Source organism: Oncorhynchus nerka, linkage group LG26 (assembly GCF_034236695.1).
Source record: "Oncorhynchus nerka isolate Pitt River linkage group LG26, Oner_Uvic_2.0, whole genome shotgun sequence".
In the NCBI taxonomy this organism is placed as follows: Eukaryota; Metazoa; Chordata; class Actinopteri; order Salmoniformes; family Salmonidae; genus Oncorhynchus; species Oncorhynchus nerka.
Genome location: NC_088421.1, coordinates 48,982,199 through 49,002,168, shown reverse-complemented (window position 1 = coordinate 49,002,168; position 19,970 = coordinate 48,982,199). Strand labels below are relative to the sequence as shown.

At 49.6% G+C, this 19,970-nt stretch overlaps 1 protein-coding gene across 1 annotated transcript in view; it reads left to right on the top strand.

Annotated features, from left to right (window-relative positions):
* LOC135564791 (serine/threonine-protein kinase SMG1-like) overlaps nt 1-19,970 on the top strand; it is a 137,286-nt gene that overhangs the window by 87,318 nt on the left and 29,998 nt on the right. Inside the window, 2 exon segments of the mRNA XM_065010850.1 lie at nt 1,517-1,751; nt 4,792-5,018. Of these exon segments, the coding sequence (XP_064866922.1) occupies nt 1,517-1,751; nt 4,792-5,018 (462 nt within the window).

Here is a 19,970-nt window from a genome sequence, read left to right as displayed (position 1 = left end):
GACGTGGGTGTGTGTGTGCTGGGGAAAGACGTGGGTGGCTGGCTGTGTGCTGGGGAAAGACGTGGGTGGCTGGCTGTGTGCTGGGGTTAGACGTGGGTGTCTGGCTGTGTGCTGGGGTTAGACGTGGGTGGCTGGCTGTGTGCTGGGGAAAGACGTGGGTGGCTGGCTGTGTGCTGGGGTTAGACGTGGGTGGCTGGCTGTGCTGGGGAAAGACGTGGGTGGCTGGCTGTGTGCTGGGGATAGACGTGGGTGGCTGGCTGTGTGCTGGGGAAAGACGTGGGTGGCTGGCTGTGTGCTGGGGATAGACGTGGGTGGCTGGCTGGCTGTGTGCTGGGGTTAGACGTGGGTGGCTGGCTGTGTGCTGGGGATAGACGTGGGTGGCTGGCTGTGTGCTGGGGAAAGACGTGGGTGGCTGGCTGTGTGCTGGGGATAGACGTGGGTGGCTGGCTGTGTGCTGGAGATAGACGTGGGTGGCTGGCTGTGTGCTGGGGATAGACGTGGGTGGCTGGCTGTGTGCTGGGGATAGACGTGGGTGGCTGGCTGTGTGCTGGGGATAGACGTGGGTGGCTGGCTGTGTGCTGGGGTTAGACGTGGGTGGCTGGCTGTGTGCTGGGGTTAGACGTGGGTGGCTGGCTGTGTACTGGGGATAGACGTGGGTGGCTGGCTGTGTGCTGGGGATAGACGTGGGTGGCTGGCTGTGTGCTGGGGTTAGACGTGGGTGGCTGGCTGTGTGCTGGGGATAGACGTGGGTGGCTGGCTGTGTGCTGGGGTTAGACGTGGGTGGCTGGCTGTGTGCTGGGGTTAGACGTGGGTGTGTGTGGATAACGAGACCAACCTGGTGGTTGAGGGAGCAACTAGTGTTCCTGATGTCTTGTGGCAGGGTGTGTGTGGTGGGGGGTGTACCTTTGTGTGTGGTGGGGGTAGAAGGGGTGTAACTGTGTGTCTGGTGGGGGGTAGAAGGGGTGTAACTGTGTGTCTGGTGGGGGGTAGAAGGGGTGTAACTGTGTGTCTGGTGTGGGGGTAGAAGGGGTGTAACTGTGTGTCTGGTGTGGGGGGGTAGAAGGGGTGTAACTGTGTGTCTGGTGGGGGGTAGAAGGGTGTAACTGTGTGTCTGGTGTGGGGGTAGAAGGGGTGTAACTGTGTGTCTGGTGTGGGGGTAGAAGGGGGTGTAACTGTGTGTCTGGTGTGGGGGTAGAAGGGGTGTAACTGTGTGTCTGTTGGGGGTGTAACTGTGTCTGGTGGGGGGGGGGTAGAAGGGGTGTGTCTGGTGGGGGGGTAGAAGGGGTGTGTCTGGTGGGGGTAGAAGGGGGTGTAACTGTGTGTCTGGTCCCCGCAGGCGTAACCTGGTGATGGAAGGAGGTGTAACTGTGGGGGGGGTTGAAGGGGGTGTAACTGTGTGTCTGGTCCCCCTCAGGCGTAACCTGGTGATGGAAGGGGGTGTAACTGTGTGTCTGGTCCCCCTCAGGCGTAACCTGGTGATGGAAGGGGGTGTAACTGTGTGTCTGGTCCCCCTCAGGCGTAACCTGGTGATGGAAGGAGCGGCGGCGGCGGCGGGGGGGCAGCTGGTAGAGTTGACGTCTCGCGACGGGGCCTGGTTCCTGGAAGAGCTGTGTTCCATGAGCGGTAATATCACCTCATTGGTCCAGCTGCTGGGGCAGTGTCAGCTCCTCCCACATGACCTGGACCTGCCCTCGCCGCAGGAGACCGCCCAGACCGTCTACCTGGCCAACGCCGTCTACACCTGTTTACAGGTACGATGTCATGGGGTGGAGACGTGTGTGTGTGGTGGATAGAAGTGTGAGTGTGGTGAGGATAGAAGTGTGTGTGTGGTGAGGATAGAAGTGTGTGTGTGTGTGTGGTGAGGATAGAAGTGTGTGTGGTGAGGATAGAAGTGTGTGTGTGTGTGTGGTGAGGATAGAAGTGTGTGTGTGTGTGTGGTGAGGATAGAAGTGTGTGTGGTGAGGATAGAAGTGTGTGTGGTGAGGATAGAAGTGTGTGTGTGTGGTGAGGATAGAAGTGTGTGTGGTGAGGATAGAAGTGTGTGTGGTGAGGATAGAAGTGTGTGTGTGTGGTGAGGATAGAAGTGTGTGGTGAGGATAGAAGTGTGTGTGTGTGTGGTGAGGATAGAAGTGTGTGTGTGTGTGGTGAGGATAGAAGTGTGTGTGGTGAGGATAGAAGTGTGTGTGTGTGTGTGGTGAGGATAGAAGTGTGTGTGGTGAGGATAGAAGTGTGTGTGTGTGTGTGTGGTGAGGATAGATGTGTGTGTGTGTGTGGTGAGGATAGAAGTGTGTGTGTGTGTGTGGTGAGGATAGAAGTGTGTGTGTGGTGAGGATAGAAGTGTGTTTGTGGTGAGGATAGATGTGTGTGTGGTGAGGATAGAAGTGTGTGTGTGGTGAGGATAGAAGTGTGTGTGTGTGTGTGGTGAGGATAGAAGTGTGTGTGTGTGTGTGGTGAGGATAGAAGTGTGTGTGGTGAGGATAGAAGTGTGTGTGTGGTGAGGATAGAAGTGTGTGGTGAGGATAGAAGTGTGTGTGTGTGTGGTGAGGATAGAAGTGTGTGTGGTGAGGATAGAAGTGTGTGTGTGCTGAGGATAGAAGTGTGTGTGGTGAGGATAGAAGTGTGTGTGGTGAGGATAGAAGTGTGTGTGGTGAGGATAGAAGTGTGTGTGGTGAGGATAGAAGTGTGTGTGTGGTGAGGATAGAAGTGTGTGGTGAGGATAGAAGTGTGTGTGTGTGTGTGTGTGTGTGGTGAGGATAGAAGTGTGTGTGGTGAGGATAGAAGTGTGTGTGTGGTGAGGATAGAAGTGTGTGTGGTGAGGATAGAAGTGTGTGTGTGTGTGTGTGGTGAGGATAGAAGTGTGTGTGGTGAGGATAGAAGTGTGTGTGGTGAGGATAGAAGTGTGTGTGGTGAGGATAGAAGTGTGTGTGTGTGTGTGTGTGGTGAGGATAGATGTGTGTGTGTGTGGTGAGGATAGAAGTGTGTGTGTGTGTGGTGAGGATAGAAGTGTGTGTGTGTGTGGTGAGGATAGAAGTGTGTGTGGTGAGGATAGAAGTGTGTGTGTGTGTGGTGAGGATAGAAGTGTGTGTGTGGTGAGGATAGAAGTGTGTGTGTGTGTGTGGTGAGGATAGAAGTGTGTGTGTGTGTGGTGAGGATAGAAGTGTGTGTGTGTGTGTGGTGAGGATAGAAGTGTGTGTGGGTGTGTGGTGAGGATAGAAGTGTGTGGTGAGGATAGAAGTGTGTGTGTGTGTGGTGAGGATAGAAGTGTGTGTGTGGTGAGGATAGTGTGTGTGTGTGTGTGTGTGTGGTGAGGATAGAAGTGTGTGTGTGTGTGTGGTGAGGATAGAAGTGTGTGTGTGTGTGTGGTGAGGATAGAAGTGTGTGTGTGTGTGTGGTGAGGATAGAAGTGTGTGTGTGTGTGTGTGGTGAGGATAGAAGTGTGTGTGTGTGGTGAGGATAGAAGTGTGTGTGTGTGTGTGTGGTGAGGATAGAAGTGTGTGTGTGTGGTGAGGATAGAAGTGTGTGTGTGTGGTGTGGATAGAAGTGTGTGTGTGTGTGGATAGAAGTGTGTGTGTGTGTGTGTGGATAGAAGTGTGTGTGGTGAGGATAGATGTGTGTGTGGTGAGGATAGAAGTGTGTGTGAAAAATCTCAGCCTTCACAGGAAAAAAAAAAAACACACAACATTCCTTCCATTTTATTTTGGGTTTAAAAACGTAATTTAAGCTGTTAACTCTAAGTGGTTGTTTTGGGCCCGTTACTGGGTTTGGGGACCCCCCTGATGGTGAAGCAATGCATTTCCTTCTCTCTCCAGATGACCTGGCATGCCTCCTAGCACAATGTTTACAAGAGGCATACAGGACATGTTGACACCTAATATACTATCTAGACATACAGGACATGTTGACACCTAATATACTATCTAGACATACAGGACATGTTGACACCTAATATACTATCTAGACATACAGGACATGTTGACACCTAATATACTATCTAGGCATACAGGACATGTTGACATCTAATATACTATCTAGACATACAGGACATGTTGACACCTAATATACTATCTAGACATACAGGACATGTTGACACCTAATATACTATCTAGGCATACAGGACATGTTGACACCTAATATACTATCTAGACATACAGGACATGTTGACACCTAATATACTATCTAGACATACAGGACATGAATGTTTCGATAGTATCTATCTAGACCCCCCCCCCGGGGGTTCACATTTAGTTTTTTCCCCCTAGCACTACACAACTGACTCAAATGACCAACTTATCAAGCTTTGATTATTTGAACTGGCTGTGTAGTGCTAGGGGGAAACCTGTAAATGTGTACACAGAGGGGGCCCCGGGACCGAGTTTGTGAAACCCTGGGTTAGAGGACAACATGTAGGGGACCAGATAGCTACATTTTGAAGTGTTGCGTTGTGGTGAAAGTGGGTCTCTAACTTGGGAAGTGTAACAGAAACCCTCACCAATGTTATCAGAATGACGTTGTCTACCTTTACTGGTCCGCTTGTCTTTCTGGCTGATCTCTTCCTTCCTTCCTTTTTCCCTTCCTTCCTTCCTTCCTTCCCTCTTTCCTCCTTTCCATCCTTTTTTTTTTCTTCCTACCTCCCTCCCTCCCTTCCCTTCCCTCCTTCCTTCCTGTTTTCCTTCCTTCCTTCCTCTTTTCCTTCCATCCATCCTCCCTCCCTCCCTCCCCCCTTCCTTCCTGTTTTCCTTCCTTCTTTTTTTCCTTCCTTCCTTCCATCCATCCTCCCTCCCTCCCTCCCAGGAGCTGAACACTAACTTCCGTCAGATCATCTTCCCGGAGGCTCTACGCTGCATGTTGAAGGGCGAGGCCACCCTGGAGACCATGCTGTCGGAGCTGGACCTCTTAGTGGAGCAGTGTGCAGACGGGGTCTCCCTGCAGGGGCTGGCCGACGCCCTGCACACACACCTCCGCAGCGCCGCCATGGGCCTGGAGCACGAGGCGGACACACACTGTCTCCACATCACCAGGTTAGAACAGACACTGTCTCCACATCACCAGGTTAGAACACACACTGTCTCCACATCACCAGGTTAGAACACACAGTGTCTCCACATCACCAGGTTAGAACAGGGGAACACACAGTGTCTCCACATCACCAGGTTAGAACACACACTGTCTCCACATCACCAGGTTAGAACAGACACTGTCTCCACATCACCAGGTTAGAACACACAGTGTCTCCACATCACCAGGTTAGAACACACAGTGTCTCCACATCACCAGGTTAGAACAGACACTGTCTCCACATCACCAGGTTAGAACAGACACTGTCTCCACATCACCAGGTTAGAACAGACACTGTCTCCACATCAGCAGGTTAGAACAGACACTGTCTCCACATCACCAGGTTAGAACAGACACTGTCTCCACATCACCAGGTTAGAACAGACAGTGTCTCCACATCACCAGGTTAGAACGCACAGTGTCTCCACATCACCAGGTTAGAACAGACACTGTCTCCACATCACCAGGTTAGAACAGACACTGTCTCCACATCACCAGGTTAGAACAGACACTGTCTCCACATCACCAGGTTAGAACAGACACTGTCTCCACATCACCAGGTTAGAACAGACACTGTCTCCACATCACCAGGTTAGAACAGACACTGTCTCCACATCACCAGGTTAGAACAGACACTGTCTCCACATCACCAGGTTAGAACAGACAGTGTCTCCACATCACCAGGTTAGAACAGACAGTGTCTCCACATCACCAGGTTAGAACAGACAGTGTCTCCACATCACCAGGTTAGAACACACAGTGTCTCCACATCACCAGGTTAGAACACACAGTGTCTCCACATCACCAGGTTAGAACAGACACTGTCTCCACATCACCAGGTTAGAACAGGGGAACAGACACTGTCTCCACATCACCAGGTTAGAACAGACACTGTCTCCACATCACCAGGTTAGAACACAGTGTCTCCACATCACCAGGTTAGAACAGACACTGTCTCCACATCACCAGGTTAGAACACACACTGTCTCCACATCACCAGGTTAGAACACACACTGTCTCCACATCACCAGGTTAGAACACACACTTGTCTCCACATCACCAGGTTAGAACACACACTGTCTCCACATCACCAGGTTAGAACACACAGTGTCTCCACATCACCAGGTTAGAACACACACTGTCTCCACATCACCAGGTTAGAACACACACTGTCTCCACATCACCAGGTTAGAACAGACACTGTCTCCACATCACCAGGTTAGAACAGACACTGTCTCCACATCACCAGGTTAGAACACACACTGTCTCCACATCACCAGGTTAGAACAGACACTGTCTCCACATCACCAGGTTAGAACAGACACTGTCTCCACATCACCAGGTTAGAACAGACACTGTCTCCACATCACCAGGTTAGAACAGAGACTGTCTCCACATCACCAGGTTAGAACAGGGAACAGACACTGTCTCCACATCACCAGGTTAGAACAGACACTGTCTCCACATCACCAGGTTAGAACAGACACTGTCTCCACATCACCAGGTTAGAACAGACACTGTCTCCACATCACCAGGTTAGAACAGACACTGTCTCCACATCACCAGGTTAGAACAGACACTGTCTCCACATCACCAGGTTAGAACAGACACTGTCTCCACATCACCAGGTTAGAACAGACACTGTCTCCACATCACCAGGTTAGAACAGGGGAACAGACACTGTCTCCACATCACCAGGTTAGAACAGACACTGTCTCCACATCACCAGGTTAGAACAGGGGAACAGACAGTGTCTCCACATCACCAGGTTAGAACAGGGGAACAGACACTGTCTCCACATCACCAGGTTAGAACAGACACTGTCTCCACATCACCAGGTTAGAACAGACACTGTCTCCACATCACCAGGTTAGAACAGACACTGTCTCCACATCACCAGGTTAGAACAGACAGTGTCTCCACATCACCAGGTTAGAACAGACAGTGTCTCCACATCACCAGGTTAGAACAGACACTGTCTCCACATCACCAGGTTAGAACAGACACTGTCTCCACATCACCAGGTTAGAACACACAGTGTCTCCACATCACCAGGTTAGAACACACAGTGTCTCCACATCACCAGGTTAGAACACACACTGTCTCCACATCACCAGGTTAGAACACACACTGTCTCCACATCACCAGGTTAGAACAGACACTGTCTCCACATCACCAGGTTAGAACACACAGTGTCTCCACATCACCAGGTTAGAACACACAGTGTCTCCACATCACCAGGTTAGAACACAGTGTCTCCACATCACCAGGTTAGAACACAGTGTCTCCACATCACCAGGTTAGAACAGACACTGTCTCCACATCACCAGGTTAGAACAGACACTGTCTCCACATCACCAGGTTAGAACAGACACTGTCTCCACATCACCAGGTTAGAACAGACACTGTCTCCACATCACCAGGTTAGAACAGACAGTGTTTCCACATCACCAGGTTAGAACAGACACTGTTTCCACATCACCAGGTTAGAACAGACACTGTCTCCACATCACCAGGTTAGAACAGACACTGTCTCCACATCACCAGGTTAGAACAGACACTGTCTCCACATCACCAGGTTAGAACAGACACTGTCTCCACATCACCAGGTTAGAACAGACACTGTCTCCACATCACCAGGTTAGAACAGACACTGTCTCCACATCACCAGGTTAGAACACACAGTGTCTCCACATCACCAGGTTAGAACACACAGTGTCTCCACATCACCAGGTTAGAACACAGTGTCTCCACATCACCAGGTTAGAACAGACACTGTCTCCACATCACCAGGTTAGAACAGACACTGTCTCCACATCACCAGGTTAGAACACACACTGTCTCCACATCACCAGGTTAGAACACACACTTGTCTCCACATCACCAGGTTAGAACACACACTGTCTCCACATCACCAGGTTAGAACACACAGTGTCTCCACATCACCAGGTTAGAACACACACTGTCTCCACATCACCAGGTTAGAACACACACTGTCTCCACATCACCAGGTTAGAACAGACAGTGTCTCCACATCACCAGGTTAGAACAGACAGTGTCTCCACATCACCAGGTTAGAACAGACACTGTCTCCACATCACCAGGTTAGAACAGACACTGTCTCCACATCACCAGGTTAGAACACACACTGTCTCCACATCACCAGGTTAGAACAGACACTGTCTCCACATCACCAGGTTAGAACAGACACTGTCTCCACATCACCAGGTTAGAACAGACACTGTCTCCACATCACCAGGTTAGAACAGACACTGTCTCCACATCACCAGGTTAGAACAGACACTGTCTCCACATCACCAGGTTAGAACAGAGACTGTCTCCACATCACCAGGTTAGAACAGGGGAACAGACACTGTCTCCACATCACCAGGTTAGAACAGACACTGTCTCCACATCACCAGGTTAGAACAGACACTGTCTCCACATCACCAGGTTAGAACAGACACTGTCTCCACATCACCAGGTTAGAACAGACACTGTCTCCACATCACCAGGTTAGAACAGACACTGTCTCCACATCACCAGGTTAGAACAGGGGAACAGACACTGTCTCCACATCACCAGGTTAGAACAGGGGAACAGACAGTGTCTCCACATCACCAGGTTAGAACAGGGGAACAGACACTGTCTCCACATCACCAGGTTAGAACAGACAGTGTCTCCACATCACCAGGTTAGAACAGACACTGTCTCCACATCACCAGGTTAGAACAGACACTGTCTCCACATCACCAGGTTAGAACAGACACTGTCTCCACATCACCAGGTTAGAACAGACACTGTCTCCACATCACCAGGTTAGAACACACAGTGTCTCCACATCACCAGGTTAGAACACACAGTGTCTCCACATCACCAGGTTAGAACACACAGTGTCTCCACATCACCAGGTTAGAACACACACTGTCTCCACATCACCAGGTTAGAACAGACACTGTCTCCACATCACCAGGTTAGAACACACAGTGTCTCCACATCACCAGGTTAGAACACACAGTGTCTCCACATCACCAGGTTAGAACACACAGTGTCTCCACATCACCAGGTTAGAACACAGTGTCTCCACATCACCAGGTTAGAACAGACACTGTCTCCACATCACCAGGTTAGAACAGACACTGTCTCCACATCACCAGGTTAGAACAGACACTGTCTCCACATCACCAGGTTAGAACAGACACTGTCTCCACATCACCAGGTTAGAACAGACAGTGTTTCCACATCACCAGGTTAGAACAGACACTGTCTCCACATCACCAGGTTAGAACAGACACTGTCTCCACATCACCAGGTTAGAACAGACACTGTCTCCACATCACCAGGTTAGAACAGACACTGTCTCCACATCACCAGGTTAGAACAGACACTGTCTCCACATCACCAGGTTAGAACAGACACTGTCTCCACATCACCAGGTTAGAACAGAGACTGTCTCCACATCACCAGGTTAGAACAGGGAACAGACACTGTCTCCACATCACCAGGTTAGAACAGACACTGTCTCCACATCACCAGGTTAGAACAGACACTGTCTCCACATCACCAGGTTAGAACAGACACTGTCTCCACATCACCAGGTTAGAACAGACACTGTCTCCACATCACCAGGTTAGAACAGACACTGTCTCCACATCACCAGGTTAGAACAGACACTGTCTCCACATCACCAGGTTAGAACAGGGGAACAGACACTGTCTCCACATCACCAGGTTAGAACAGGGGAACAGACACTGTCTCCACATCACCAGGTTAGAACAGACAGTGTCTCCACATCACCAGGTTAGAACAGACACTGTCTCCACATCACCAGGTTAGAACAGACACTGTCTCCACATCACCAGGTTAGAACAGACACTGTCTCCACATCACCAGGTTAGAACAGACAGTGTCTCCACATCACCAGGTTAGAACAGACAGTGTCTCCACATCACCAGGTTAGAACAGACACTGTCTCCACATCACCAGGTTAGAACAGACACTGTCTCCACATCACCAGGTTAGAACACACAGTGTCTCCACATCACCAGGTTAGAACACACAGTGTCTCCACATCACCAGGTTAGAACACACAGTGTCTCCACATCACCAGGTTAGAACACACACTGTCTCCACATCACCAGGTTAGAACACACACTGTCTCCACATCACCAGGTTAGAACAGACACTGTCTCCACATCACCAGGTTAGAACACACAGTGTCTCCACATCACCAGGTTAGAACACACAGTGTCTCCACATCACCAGGTTAGAACACAGTGTCTCCACATCACCAGGTTAGAACAGACACTGTCTCCACATCACCAGGTTAGAACAGACACTGTCTCCACATCACCAGGTTAGAACAGACACTGTCTCCACATCACCAGGTTAGAACAGACACTGTCTCCACATCACCAGGTTAGAACAGACACTGTCTCCACATCACCAGGTTAGAACAGACAGTGTTTCCACATCACCAGGTTAGAACAGACACTGTCTCCACATCACCAGGTTAGAACAGACACTGTCTCCACATCACCAGGTTAGAACAGACACTGTCTCCACATCACCAGGTTAGAACAGACACTGTCTCCACATCACCAGGTTAGAACAGACACTGTCTCCACATCACCAGGTTAGAACAGACACTGTCTCCACATCACCAGGTTAGAACACACAGTGTCTCCACATCACCAGGTTAGAACACACAGTGTCTCCACATCACCAGGTTAGAACACAGTGTCTCCACATCACCAGGTTAGAACAGACACTGTCTCCACATCACCAGGTTAGAACAGACACTGTCTCCACATCACCAGGTTAGAACAGACACTGTCTCCACATCACCAGGTTAGAACACACACTGTCTCCACATCACCAGGTTAGAACACACACTTGTCTCCACATCACCAGGTTAGAACACACACTGTCTCCACATCACCAGGTTAGAACACACAGTGTCTCCACATCACCAGGTTAGAACACACACTGTCTCCACATCACCAGGTTAGAACACACACTGTCTCCACATCACCAGGTTAGAACACACACTGTCTCCACATCACCAGGTTAGAACAGACAGTGTCTCCACATCACCAGGTTAGAACAGACAGTGTCTCCACATCACCAGGTTAGAACAGACACTGTCTCCACATCACCAGGTTAGAACAGACACTGTCTCCACATCACCAGGTTAGAACACACACTGTCTCCACATCACCAGGTTAGAACAGACACTGTCTCCACATCACCAGGTTAGAACAGACACTGTCTCCACATCACCAGGTTAGAACAGACACTGTCTCCACATCACCAGGTTAGAACAGAGACTGTCTCCACATCACCAGGTTAGAACAGGGGAACAGACACTGTCTCCACATCACCAGGTTAGAACAGACACTGTCTCCACATCACCAGGTTAGAACAGACACTGTCTCCACATCACCAGGTTAGAACAGACACTGTCTCCACATCACCAGGTTAGAACAGACACTGTCTCCACATCACCAGGTTAGAACAGGGGAACAGACACTGTCTCCACATCACCAGGTTAGAACAGGGGAACAGACAGTGTCTCCACATCACCAGGTTAGAACAGGGGAACAGACACTGTCTCCACATCACCAGGTTAGAACAGACAGTGTCTCCACATCACCAGGTTAGAACAGACACTGTCTCCACATCACCAGGTTAGAACAGACACTGTCTCCACATCACCAGGTTAGAACAGACACTGTCTCCACATCACCAGGTTAGAACAGACAGTGTCTCCACATCACCAGGTTAGAACAGACAGTGTCTCCACATCACCAGGTTAGAACAGACACTGTCTCCACATCACCAGGTTAGAACAGACACTGTCTCCACATCACCAGGTTAGAACACACAGTGTCTCCACATCACCAGGTTAGAACACACAGTGTCTCCACATCACCAGGTTAGAACACACAGTGTCTCCACATCACCAGGTTAGAACACACACTGTCTCCACATCACCAGGTTAGAACAGACACTGTCTCCACATCACCAGGTTAGAACACACAGTGTCTCCACATCACCAGGTTAGAACACACAGTGTCTCCACATCACCAGGTTAGAACACACAGTGTCTCCACATCACCAGGTTAGAACACAGTGTCTCCACATCACCAGGTTAGAACAGACACTGTCTCCACATCACCAGGTTAGAACAGACACTGTCTCCACATCACCAGGTTAGAACAGACACTGTCTCCACATCACCAGGTTAGAACAGACAGTGTTTCCACATCACCAGGTTAGAACAGACACTGTCTCCACATCACCAGGTTAGAACAGACACTGTCTCCACATCACCAGGTTAGAACAGACACTGTCTCCACATCACCAGGTTAGAACACACAGTGTCTCCACATCACCAGGTTAGAACAGACAGTGTCTCCACATCACCAGGTTAGAACAGACAGTGTCTCCACATCACCAGGTTAGAACACACAGTGTCTCCACATCACCAGGTTAGAACAGACACTGTCTCCACATCACCAGGTTAGAACAGACACTGTCTCCACATCACCAGGTTAGAACAGACACTGTCTCCACATCACCAGGTTAGAACAGACACTGTCTCCACATCACCAGGTTAGAACACACAGTGTCTCCACATCACCAGGTTAGAACACACAGTGTCTCCACATCACCAGGTTAGAACACAGTGTCTCCACATCACCAGGTTAGAACAGACACTGTCTCCACATCACCAGGTTAGAACAGACACTGTCTCCACATCACCAGGTTAGAACAGACACTGTCTCCACATCACCAGGTTAGAACAGACACTGTCTCCACATCACCAGGTTAGAACAGACAGTGTTTCCACATCACCAGGTTAGAACAGACACTGTCTCCACATCACCAGGTTAGAACAGACACTGTCTCCACATCACCAGGTTAGAACAGGGGAACAGACACTGTCTCCACATCACCAGGTTAGAACAGACACTGTCTCCACATCACCAGGTTAGAACAGACACTGTCTCCACATCACCAGGTTAGAACAGACACTGTCTCCACATCACCAGGTTAGAACAGAGACTGTCTCCACATCACCAGGTTAGAACAGGGAACAGACACTGTCTCCACATCACCAGGTTAGAACAGACACTGTCTCCACATCACCAGGTTAGAACACACACTGTCTCCACATCACCAGGTTAGAACACACACTGTCTCCACATCACCAGGTTAGAACACACACTGTCTCCACATCACCAGGTTAGAACACACACTGTCTCCACATCACCAGGTTAGAACAGACACTGTCTCCACATCACCAGGTTAGAACACACACTGTCTCCACATCACCAGGTTAGAACAGACACTGTCTCCACATCACCAGGTTAGAACAGGGGAACAGACACTGTCTCCACATCACCAGGTTAGGACAGACACTGTCTCCACATCACCAGGTTAGAACAGACACTGTCTCCACATCACCAGGTTAGAACAGACACTGTCTCCACATCACCAGGTTAGAACAGACACTGTCTCCACATCACCAGGTTAGGACAGACACTGTCTCCACATCACCAGGTTAGAACAGGGGAACAGACAGTGTCTCCACATCACCAGGTTAGAACAGACACTGTCTCCACATCACCAGGTTAGAACAGACACTGTCTCCACATCACCAGGTTAGAACAGACACTGTCTCCACATCACCAGGTTAGAACAGACACTGTCTCCACATCACCAGGTTAGAACACACACTGTCTCCACATCACCAGGTTAGAACAGACACTGTCTCCACATCACCAGGTTAGAACACACAGTGTCTCCACATCACCAGGTTAGAACAGACACTGTCTCCACATCACCAGGTTAGAACAGACACTGTCTCCACATCACCAGGTTAGAACAGACACTGTCTCCACATCACCAGGTTAGAACAGACACTGTCTCCACATCACCAGGTTAGAACACACAGTGTCTCCACATCACCAGGTTAGAACAGACACAGTCTCCACATCACCAGGTTAGAACAGACACTGTCTCCACATCACCAGGTTAGAACAGACACTGTCTCCACATCACCAGGTTAGAACAGACAGTGTCTCCACATCACCAGGTTAGAACAGACACTGTCTCCACATCACCAGGTTAGAACAGACACTGTCTCCACATCACCAGGTTAGAACAGGGGAACAGACACTGTCTCCACATCACCAGGTTAGAACAGACACTGTCTCCACATCACCAGGTTAGAACAGACACTGTCTCCACATCACCAGGTTAGAACAGACAGTGTCTCCACATCACCAGGTTAGAACAGACACTGTCTCCACATCACCAGGTTAGAACAGACACTGTCTCCACATCACCAGGTTAGAACAGGGAACAGACACTGTCTCCACATCACCAGGTTAGAACAGACACTGTCTCCACATCACCAGGTTAGAACAGACACTGTCTCCACATCACCAGGTTAGAACAGACACTGTCTCCACATCACCAGGTTAGAACAGACACTGTCTCCACATCACCAGGTTAGAACAGACACTGTCTCCACATCACCAGGTTAGAACAGGGGAACAGACACTGTCTCCACATCACCAGGTTAGAACAGGGGAACAGACAGTGTCTCCACATCACCAGGTTAGAACAGGGGAACAGACACTGTCTCCACATCACCAGGTTAGAACAGACAGTGTCTCCACATCACCAGGTTAGAACAGACACTGTCTCCACATCACCAGGTTAGAACAGACACTGTCTCCACATCACCAGGTTAGAACAGACACTGTCTCCACATCACCAGGTTAGAACAGACACTGTCTCCACATCACCAGGTTAGAACACACAGTGTCTCCACATCACCAGGTTAGAACACACAGTGTCTCCACATCACCAGGTTAGAACACACAGTGTCTCCACATCACCAGGTTAGAACACACACTGTCTCCACATCACCAGGTTAGAACAGACACTGTCTCCACATCACCAGGTTAGAACACACAGTGTCTCCACATCACCAGGTTAGAACACACAGTGTCTCCACATCACCAGGTTAGAACACACAGTGTCTCCACATCACCAGGTTAGAACACAGTGTCTCCACATCACCAGGTTAGAACAGACACTGTCTCCACATCACCAGGTTAGAACAGACACTGTCTCCACATCACCAGGTTAGAACAGACACTGTCTCCACATCACCAGGTTAGAACAGACACTGTCTCCACATCACCAGGTTAGAACAGACAGTGTTTCCACATCACCAGGTTAGAACAGACACTGTCTCCACATCACCAGGTTAGAACAGACACTGTCTCCACATCACCAGGTTAGAACAGACACTGTCTCCACATCACCAGGTTAGAACAGACACTGTCTCCACATCACCAGGTTAGAACAGACACTGTCTCCACATCACCAGGTTAGAACAGAGACTGTCTCCACATCACCAGGTTAGAACAGGGGAACAGACACTGTCTCCACATCACCAGGTTAGAACAGACACTGTCTCCACATCACCAGGTTAGAACAGACACTGTCTCCACATCACCAGGTTAGAACAGACACTGTCTCCACATCACCAGGTTAGAACAGACACTGTCTCCACATCACCAGGTTAGAACAGACACTGTCTCCACATCACCAGGTTAGAACAGACACTGTCTCCACATCACCAGGTTAGAACAGACACTGTCTCCACATCACCAGGTTAGAACAGGGGAACAGACACTGTCTCCACATCACCAGGTTAGAACAGACACTGTCTCCACATCACCAGGTTAGAACAGGGGAACAGACAGTGTCTCCACATCACCAGGTTAGAACAGGGGAACAGACACTGTCTCCACATCACCAGGTTAGAACAGACAGTGTCTCCACATCACCAGGTTAGAACAGGGGAACAGACACTGTCTCCACATCACCAGGTTAGAACAGACAGTGTCTCCACATCACCAGGTTAGAACAGACACTGTCTCCACATCACCAGGTTAGAACAGACACTGTCTCCACATCACCAGGTTAGAACAGACACTGTCTCCACATCACCAGGTTAGAACAGACAGTGTCTCCACATCACCAGGTTAGAACAGACAGTGTGCTCCACATCACCAGGTTAGAACAGACACTGTCTCCACATCACCAGGTTAGAACAGACACTGTCTCCACATCACCAGGTTAGAACACACAGTGTCTCCACATCACCAGGTTAGAACACACAGTGTCTCCACATCACCAGGTTAGAACACACAGTGTCTCCACATCACCAGGTTAGAACACACACTGTCTCCACATCACCAGGTTAGAACACACACTGTCTCCACATCACCAGGTTAGAACAGACACTGTCTCCACATCACCAGGTTAGAACACACAGTGTCTCCACATCACCAGGTTAGAACACACAGTGTCTCCACATCACCAGGTTAGAACACAGTGTCTCCACATCACCAGGTTAGAACAGACACTGTCTCCACATCACCAGGTTAGAACAGACACTGTCTCCACATCACCAGGTTAGAACAGACACTGTCTCCACATCACCAGGTTAGAACAGACACTGTCTCCACATCACCAGGTTAGAACAGACACTGTCTCCACATCACCAGGTTAGAACAGACAGTGTTTCCACATCACCAGGTTAGAACAGACACTGTCTCCACATCACCAGGTTAGAACAGACACTGTCTCCACATCACCAGGTTAGAACAGACACTGTCTCCACATCACCAGGTTAGAACAGACACTGTCTCCACATCACCAGGTTAGAACAGACACTGTCTCCACATCACCAGGTTAGAACAGACACTGTCTCCACATCACCAGGTTAGAACACACAGTGTCTCCACATCACCAGGTTAGAACACACAGTGTCTCCACATCACCAGGTTAGAACACAGTGTCTCCACATCACCAGGTTAGAACAGACACTGTCTCCACATCACCAGGTTAGAACAGACACTGTCTCCACATCACCAGGTTAGAACACACACTGTCTCCACATCACCAGGTTAGAACACACACTTGTCTCCACATCACCAGGTTAGAACACACACTGTCTCCACATCACCAGGTTAGAACACACAGTGTCTCCACATCACCAGGTTAGAACACACACTGTCTCCACATCACCAGGTTAGAACACACACTGTCTCCACATCACCAGGTTAGAACAGACAGTGTCTCCACATCACCAGGTTAGAACAGACAGTGTCTCCACATCACCAGGTTAGAACAGACACTGTCTCCACATCACCAGGTTAGAACAGACACTGTCTCCACATCACCAGGTTAGAACACACACTGTCTCCACATCACCAGGTTAGAACAGACACTGTCTCCACATCACCAGGTTAGAACAGACACTGTCTCCACATCACCAGGTTAGAACAGACACTGTCTCCACATCACCAGGTTAGAACAGAGACTGTCTCCACATCACCAGGTTAGAACAGGGGAACAGACACTGTCTCCACATCACCAGGTTAGAACAGACACTGTCTCCACATCACCAGGTTAGAACAGACACTGTCTCCACATCACCAGGTTAGAACAGACACTGTCTCCACATCACCAGGTTAGAACAGACACTGTCTCCACATCACCAGGTTAGAACAGACACTGTCTCCACATCACCAGGTTAGAACAGACACTGTCTCCACATCACCAGGTTAGAACAGGGGAACAGACACTGTCTCCACATCACCAGGTTAGAACAGGGGAACAGACAGTGTCTCCACATCACCAGGTTAGAACAGGGGAACAGACACTGTCTCCACATCACCAGGTTAGAACAGACAGTGTCTCCACATCACCAGGTTAGAACAGACACTGTCTCCACATCACCAGGTTAGAACAGACACTGTCTCCACATCACCAGGTTAGAACAGACACTGTCTCCACATCACCAGGTTAGAACAGACAGTGTCTCCACATCACCAGGTTAGAACAGACAGTGTCTCCACATCACCAGGTTAGAACAGACACTGTCTCCACATCACCAGGTTAGAACAGACACTGTCTCCACATCACCAGGTTAGAACACACAGTGTCTCCACATCACCAGGTTAGAACACACAGTGTCTCCACATCACCAGGTTAGAACACACAGTGTCTCCACATCACCAGGTTAGAACACACACTGTCTCCACATCACCAGGTTAGAACAGACACTGTCTCCACATCACCAGGTTAGAACACACAGTGTCTCCACATCACCAGGTTAGAACACACAGTGTCTCCACATCACCAGGTTAGAACACACAGTGTCTCCACATCACCAGGTTAGAACACAGTGTCTCCACATCACCAGGTTAGAACAGACACTGTCTCCACATCACCAGGTTAGAACAGACACTGTCTCCACATCACCAGGTTAGAACAGACACTGTCTCCACATCACCAGGTTAGAACAGACAGTGTTTCCACATCACCAGGTTAGAACAGACACTGTCTCCACATCACCAGGTTAGAACAGACACTGTCTCCACATCACCAGGTTAGAACAGACACTGTCTCCACATCACCAGGTTAGAACAGACACTGTCTCCACATCACCAGGTTAGAACAGACACTGTCTCCACATCACCAGGTTAGAACAGACACTGTCTCCACATCACCAGGTTAGAACACACAGTGTCTCCACATCACCAGGTTAGAACACACAGTGTCTCCACATCACCAGGTTAGAACACAGTGTCTCCACATCACCAGGTTAGAACAGACACTGTCTCCACATCACCAGGTTAGAACAGACACTGTCTCCACATCACCAGGTTAGAACAGACACTGTCTCCACATCACCAGGTTAGAACAGACAGTGTTTCCACATCACCAGGTTAGAACAGACACTGTCTCCACATCACCAGGTTAGAACAGACACTGTCTCCACATCACCAGGTTAGAACAGGGGAACAGACACTGTCTCCACATCACCAGGTTAGAACAGACACTGTCTCCACATCACCAGGTTAGAACAGACACTGTCTCCACATCACCAGGTTAGAACAGAGACTGTCTCCACATCACCAGGTTAGAACAGGGGAACAGACACTGTCTCCACATCACCAGGTTAGAACAGACACTGTCTCCACATCACCAGGTTAGAACACACACTGTCTCCACATCACCAGGTTAGAACACACACTGTCTCCACATCACCAGGTTAGAACACACACTGTCTCCACATCACCAGGTTAGAACACACACTGTCTCCACATCACCAGGTTAGAACACACACTGTCTCCACATCACCAGGTTAGAACAGACACTGTCTCCACATCACCAGGTTAGAACACACACTGTCTCCACATCACCAGGTTAGAACAGACACTGTCTCCACATCACCAGGTTAGAACAGGGGAACAGACACTGTCTCCACATCACCAGGTTAGGACAGACACTGTCTCCACATCACCAGGTTAGAACAGACACTGTCTCCACATCACCAGGTTAGAACAGACACTGTCTCCACATCACCAGGTTAGGACAGACACTGTCTCCACATCACCAGGTTAGAACAGGGGAACAGACAGTGTCTCCACATCACCAGGTTAGAACAGACACTGTCTCCACATCACCAGGTTAGAACAGACACTGTCTCCACATCACCAGGTTAGAACAGACACTGTCTCCACATCACCAGGTTAGAACAGACACTGTCTCCACATCACCAGGTTAGAACACACACTGTCTCCACATCACCAGGTTAGAACAGACACTGTCTCCACATCACCAGGTTAGAACACACAGTGTCTCCACATCACCAGGTTAGAACAGACACTGTCTCCACATCACCAGGTTAGAACAGACACTGTCTCCACATCACCAGGTTAGAACAGACACTGTCTCCACATCACCAGGTTAGAACAGACACTGTCTCCACATCACCAGGTTAGAACACACAGTGTCTCCACATCACCAGGTTA